This window comes from Archocentrus centrarchus, chromosome 15 (genome assembly GCF_007364275.1).
Source record: "Archocentrus centrarchus isolate MPI-CPG fArcCen1 chromosome 15, fArcCen1, whole genome shotgun sequence".
In the NCBI taxonomy this organism is placed as follows: domain Eukaryota; kingdom Metazoa; phylum Chordata; class Actinopteri; order Cichliformes; family Cichlidae; genus Archocentrus; species Archocentrus centrarchus.
In genome coordinates, this window is record NC_044360.1 from 23361968 (window position 1) to 23369075 (window position 7108).

The 7108-nt window shown below is 42.2% G+C and overlaps 1 protein-coding gene across 1 annotated transcript; it reads left to right on the forward strand.

The window, feature by feature from the left end:
• The first annotated feature begins 2135 nt into the window (after nucleotides 1-2135).
• On the forward strand, nucleotides 2136-6677 carry gpr137ba (G protein-coupled receptor 137Ba). The gene is made up of 7 exons (XM_030747919.1): nucleotides 2136-2865; nucleotides 4019-4068; nucleotides 4176-4398; nucleotides 4966-5112; nucleotides 5705-5833; nucleotides 5989-6110; nucleotides 6216-6677. Exons 1-7 carry the CDS (start codon nucleotides 2485-2487, stop codon nucleotides 6328-6330), a joined length of 1167 nt encoding a protein of 388 aa, XP_030603779.1. The 5' UTR covers nucleotides 2136-2484; the 3' UTR covers nucleotides 6331-6677.
• The last annotated feature ends 431 nt before the right edge of the window (nucleotides 6678-7108 follow it).

Consider the following 7108-nt stretch of genomic DNA (forward strand, 5'->3'; position numbering starts at 1 on the left):
TTGACTTTATCTGGTGCCCCAGTTGTGCCTTTCTGTTATTCTACAGTTATAAGGCGCCACCTTGTGGTCAATTTGTGGGGTTTTGACATGTGGTTTTGGAATATCTACTCATTAGAATCACACGGTTTCAGTATTAATATGCAGTACATTTACATAATAGGGTGAATTTGCATTCCCTTAACAAAGAAAACATAATTATTTTAGGCAGTTGTATAGTTTTATCAGAAGATAATATACATCCATCATAAAACAGTGTTTGTAGGAAACACTGCATTTAAATGGTGATGCACAATGGGCCCTTGTTGGGATATTTACATCAGTGCCAGTGATGCCATCAGCTCTGACTTGTTACTGTCTGAGTGAGTCTGTTTTCTCTAACCCTGTTGCCTAGGAACCAGCAGGCTGGTGTTTGATGTGTCTATAACAGGACACTGTGGCCTGATAATCAGACTGAAGTGCTATTTCATTATCACGCCAATACTGTTACAGATGAAACCAAAGATGCAGGCAGTATGAAGGGCTGCGGCCAGGCTGAAGTAACTCTCAGAGAACAAAGAAACCAATATATACCATATACAAGGAGTTTTTATACTTTCTGTATACACTGATAGTACACAGCTACGATATTAAAACCGCTTTTACTGCAGTGTTCTGCCGTGAGTGCCTTGGGTCCTGGCATTCATCTAGATGTAACTTTGACACTTACCACCCATCTAAAGACATCCATCCACACCTCTGAAGTCAAAATGTATGTACAACAAGACAAATACGAGAATATAATTGCATTTATCTTTGCACTTACACCTAACAGGCCAAACACAATACGACATACCTCTGGTAAAGCCGAGTACCAATCTGTGGTTTCACACTAAAGAGGGAAGCACTGCAGCTGATGGCATCCTGTTTGGTGTCTGGCTGGCACTGTCCCTGTGTGTTAAAAGATTAATGGATCACAGTAGTCACAGAGTGACCTCCATCCTTGACTTTCCTCGTGTTCACATGCCCTGGTCTTGTGAAACCAAAACCTTCCTGCTAGGATACTTAGCATAACAAACTTCCCTCGGATTTCTGTGCAGATTGGATAAGTAACCTATTGGGTCATAAACCCTGTGGTTGTAATTAAACTTCAAACAGTTTTATCTACTCTGGGATCTGTAGTGTGATTAATGTTGCACTTTTTACTTAAACAGACATAGACACATATAGAAATACACATCAAAACAAAGTTAGGAAAAACATAATTGCAGATTCATAAATAGATCATTTTAAAATGCTCAATAAAATCAGAGAATGTAGCTTCATTTTTCTTTTTTTGGAACTCATCCCATTAATAGTATGATTTTGAAATCCAGTTTTTTCTAAGTTCAGTGTGAATAAGATGTAAAGCTAATGTTAGAGAGTGCTGTGACCTCACACATTATAGCGATATTCTGTATCATAGTCATTTGAACTGCACAGCTCTGACTGTAAGCACAGCCTCCCAACCAACCTGCAGGTCAAACCCTCTATTTGCAAGGGGCAGCCAATCAGAGGAGAGCTTGCTTAAAGGGATGTGGAAGAGGGCTTAAACGGCTTGATTGAGACCCATTGTCTCAAACAAGCCGTAACTAATTTGAAACGAATTTGTCAACTTGGAAAAAACTAAAATAAAATAAAAATATGGAGGCCTAAAAACTAAAACTAACACTGAAAATAATTAAAAACTGAAACTAAGACTAAAACAAACTGTATTAAAACACTAAAAACTAAACTGAAACTAGCACAGTCACTCTGGAAACTAGGTGGAACCAAACTGACTTGAAAACAAAAAGTCAAAACGAAATTTTAAAAAACTAAGAAGAAAATGTAAAACTATAAGAACTCTGCGACAGTGTGACCTTAAACCCTTTAATAGACATTTTGACATTTACTGTGTGAATTGGGGGAGCTGAGAGTTTTTTTTTTTTCTGCGTGATTAATATTACTTTTTATTTCATTCATCTTGATGAAATGAAGGTAAATATATGCGTGCTGCCCTCCCGGGATCAGTGCTGCGGTGGGAACCCCTTTCACAGGGTTAAAGGTACAGCAGCGTGCGTCAGCTGATGCGTAGCGTCGCGTAATGAATGCGCAGAGTGGAGCGAAGGGGGCGCTGGAGGAGGCTGGTCCTCTCTCGGAGCTCCTACTTGCAGCTCCCAGCAGCTTCCTGCTCACCGCCGCTGTCCTGACAAACGGCTCATTCTCATCACTGATCATGTGCCTTGCTCTCTGGCTGTACTACAGGAAGTTGAACTTGCTGCGTTTCTTCCCTCGCTCGTTTTGACAGCCTTGTTTCCTCCTCCTCCTCCTCCTCTCTCTCTCTTTTTTTTTTTTTTTTTTGCCGCGGCTCTCTTCTCTCTTTGGCCGGGTGTGAGAGAGTGAGAGAGCCGACAAGCTGGCTCTGTGAAGCTGCAGGAACCGGCGGTGTACACCCCCTGCTGCGCCCCCGGATAGAGAGAGCAGGTCATGGAAGCTCTGGCGGAGAAGAAGGCGCACTCGGCGTCGGACGAGCCGCAGCCTCTGCCTACTTTGAGCCCGGCCGTGCCACCCTACGTCACTTTGGGCCTGACGGTGGTCTACACCGTCTTCTACTCCCTCCTCTTCATCTTCATTTACATCCAGCTCTGGCTGGTCCTGCGGTACCGACACAAGCGCTTCAGCTACCAGACTGTGTTCCTGTTCCTGTGCCTGCTGTGGTCGGCGCTGCGCACCGTGCTTTTCTCCTTCTACTTCAGGAACTTTGTCACAGCCAACACTCTCGGGCCCTTTCCCTTTTGGCTGCTCTACTGCTTCCCTGTCTGCCTGCAGTTCTTCACACTCAGTCTCATGAACCTTTACTTTGCACAGGTGAGTTTGTCACATGCTGTCAACACTGTGTTTCATGCGCTTGTTTTGATGAAGGGGGACGTTTCTAAAAAAAAAAAAAAAAAAGTGTCACACCCCAGCTGGTTTAGAAACCAGTTAGTCCAATACCGTCACCTTGTTAAAATAGCGGCGTAAGTCGTTTTTTAAGGAAAGTTTTATTTTTGCCTAAATCATGTAGATTTCTAGTTTTTTTTTTTTTTTGGTCTTTTTTGAAAACCATAAAAAAATGACTTAGGCCATTATTTTAACAAGGTGATATGCAGCTTACAGTGTGAAGAGGGAACTAAACTAAATGTAGGGCAAAGAATAGATTTGAGCGGGACAACGTGGAAATGTCAGAGCTGCTCTGAAATGTTGATGTGTGGGATTATTTTTGTAAACTACTGCCATGGCTGGGAGGACAGGGACAAAGATGGGCCACCTGACTGCTCTAGGTATAAGATTTCAACTAAACTAGTAAGGATCAACACATTTTGACAATGTAGCTCATGTTTGTCCATAAACACCATACTATAATGGCATATTTCATATCAATTTTTCTTAATTTTTCATGCCTGGAAAGCATCTTTGAATGAATATGAACTCAGAGCCATCCATCATCCATCCATCCATCATATGGATGGATGGATCCATTTTCTTTGCTTGAAATAGAGTAACATCGTCTGAATACAAATCATTACCCCAGACTACCTGATGCGGTTATGACACTGTAATAGTGATTCATATAGGAAGTCTGCTGTCTACTAAATATTACCTGTTGCTCTCTGTGCAACAGACTCCCATTCATATCAGGTACAAAGTGGGATGCAGTGAATCATTTCTTCAACTGCTTACATAATCCAGATACTAAATAATAGCTCCTCTGGACTCTGCCTAAAGCCTATTTTTAGCGTAATCCTCTTGCGCTGATGTGAGTCACAGTGGCGAACGAACACTGAAGGCTCGAAGCTTTGGGGCCGTGTGCTGTTCGACCATTGCGTATCTAAAGTTCACCGTTAAGCCATTTTCAACCATGAGGTTCCTTTTTAATCAGGATGTCTTGTGTGTTTCCGAGAGCAAGAATAGAGAAGTGAAATCAGTCTGAAACAAGGGCATTACTCATTTGCATGATGCTTTGTTTGTTTCCTTTTTACAGGTTGTTTTTAAGGCAAAGTCGAAATACGCACCGGAGCTTTTGAGGTACAGGTAAGACCAGGGCTTTAAGAAAATAGGTGGACTTTTTCCAGTTCTTTTTATAGCAATTTTTGGGTTTACTAAAAATTTTTCTCTCTTTTTGTTTTCCTGAACAACAGGCTGCCACTGTACCTCGTCTTCCTGCTCATCAGCCTGGTGTTTTTAGTTGTCAATTTGGTGTGTGCCCTGCTGGTGAGGATGTCCTCCGCAGAAGCCCACACCATCGTGCTAGTGAGGGTCACGATCAACGACACGCTTTTCGTCCTGTGCGCCATCTCGCTGGCATTGTGTCTTTACAAGATCGCCAAGATGTCACTGGCCAACATTTACCTGGAGTCCAAGGTGAGACATCCTGTTAGTGAAAGTCAAATAGGACCACTAATATTTGACTGCGTAGACTTCCTGAATGCAGTGGCTTCTGACTGATCTGACAGTCATTGTCATCAAAAGGTATTGTGCACCCTTGTGTGAAGACGCACTTCTGCTCATAATTCATGCGTGGTACGTAGCGAACGTTCCCTAGCAACGCAATGTCCTTCTTGTGCATGACAGAGTGTGCTGTGATGCGTGCAAAAGCTTAGAGTTCAGCTCACTTAGGACGCTCTCTTTGTGTGTGTGTTCTCTCACACTAGCCAAAAAAAGAAAATCACGCCTTAATAATGATGCAGCCATTCCTGCTGTGTATATATAGGAGGTATGTTTTTGGGAATTCAGCATCATGATTATGCAAAAAACAAACAAACTGCATGAAACTTTGTGGAGCGCTGCAGCGTGGACAAAGGAAGCACACATAAGATTTTAGAGAAGATCTAGATCACTTTCTTTAAATGATTTCTCACCAGTTTGCGTCTCATTTTCAGCCTAATATGATTGCATGACTCACTTTTTTTTCTTTTTTTAACTGTGCAGGGGACGTCGGTGTGCCAGGTGACGGTTATAGGAGCCATCGTCATCCTTCTGTACGCATCCAGGGCCTGCTACAATCTGGTGGTACTGGCACTCTCAAACAAGTGTATTAACTCCTTTGACTATGACTGGTACAACGTTTCAGACCAGGTGAATCACCGGGGGGGGGTCATAATGCTTAAAGTTAGCAGTTTGAGTACTTTGTCACTTTCTTGTCTAACTGGATAAACTGGACAAGCATAATTCTATCTTATACCTCAAGAAGACTGTAGGAAGTGTGGAAACAAAGGGAAACGGCTATCCTAGCTCTGACAGGTCCATCTAAAGCTCGCTTAATAACCCATTATAACACATCACCCCTTTAACTCAAAGTGAGAACCAGAGTAAGCATGTGTGCCAACTCCTTTAAATATTTTTATCACTGGACACGGTGACTCAAGAACGATGTCTCCTAGGATTTTCACATTGATGCCACAGATGCATCTACTACAAATGTCCGAGTTAGTTCTTACCATAATAATAAACAATCACAGAAAGTGACAGTATTCTCAGTGGTTTGTATTTATTCTTACTTAGTCATTTGCTTTTGAATTGATATGGTGAATAAAGTCACTGAGGCTCATATGCACCCTATAACTATGTGCTCTAGGACTTCTGGGGAATTTGTGCCACCTAAAGATTCTCCTGTCAGGAGACTGAGGGGTAGCACAGGCGGCTGACAGTATTTTTCTTTTTCTTTCAGGCAGATCTACAGTCAACTCTGGGCGACACTGGCTACATCGTCTTTGGAGTGATCTTGTTTGTGTGGGAGCTGCTCCCCACGTCTCTTGTCGTTTTCTTCTTCAGAGTTCGACAGCCTAACCTGGACAGGGTGAGCTAGCAGTTACCTTAACTCAGTCGGAATCCCTCTTTGAGATGGTTTATAAAAAAGAGATTATGTAAAATACAGTCTAAACAATAACCTTTTAGCGTCTGCCTCGGCGTCTTCTGTTCATTGTTTTGGTCTGTGTTCGGCTTGCCCCGCAGAGCGGCACTGGGCTTCCTGGTCACGTGTTCTCCTCTAGGGCCTATTTCTTCGACAACCCGCGGCGATACGACAGTGACGATGACCTAGCGTGGAGCGTCATGCCTCAAAACATCCAAGCCAGGTAAACGCGCCACAATGTTCCCTAGAAACTGCTGCACATGCAGCAAGGAAAAATGGTGATGAGGTGTTCTAACTGGCGTGTTTTTTTTTGTTTAATTCTTTCTAGTCTGGCTGCCGACAGTTACGAATGGGGAAGCCAAAGCAGTGGCATCGGCGCCTACATCGGAGGAGAGGACAGTTACAGCTTCACTCCTCCTCCAGAGGAGCTCAACCACTACTGACTGGAGTTCATAATGACTCCTGCTGACCTGTGGCATTGTTTTGCATTTGTATAGTTTTGCACACTGACTAAAGGCACATCAGGACCAAAGTGCCCTCGACTTCAAACATCCAGTTTTCTATTTTGTCTAAAGAACTAACAGACATTTGTTGCCAGTAAATAAAGACCCAGTAAAGGGACATTATTTTGCACACTCCTTGGACAGAGATTGATCTGCTCATAAAAGTTTATATTGAATACTACTTAATATATTTCCTGACCTCTGTAATATGTACTGTATTGCTGTTTTATGTAACTGTCTATGAATACATTTCCCTTTTTTCATACAATTTGTTTATATAGAAAAGATATTTGTTTAATTCATATTAAAAAACTGGAAAAAATACTGTACAAATGTAGTTCATTTTTAATATCACACCTGAAACATTTCTACACGGATCTCTGGCAGCTTCAGTTACATACCATCATACTTTTTGTATGATTTTGAGACCTCTGCAGCACCTGGAGTCATCTATTGAAATGTAGGATGTCATCTCGCAAAGATCTAAAGAGCGCTCTGTAGACTAAAGAAAAATGTATGGAAAAAAAAAAACTCGCTAGCTGAGATAAAGACTTTCATGGAGACCAAAGCTTTCTAGAAGAATAACCTCACCTCACCCATGAAGTGTGATGGTGGAGATGTTATGGTTTGTGGTTGCTTCACTGCCTCAGGAACTTGGCAGCATGCAGTTGTGGGTTTAACAATGAAATCTGCATAAAAAAGAGGAGTGGTTGATGTG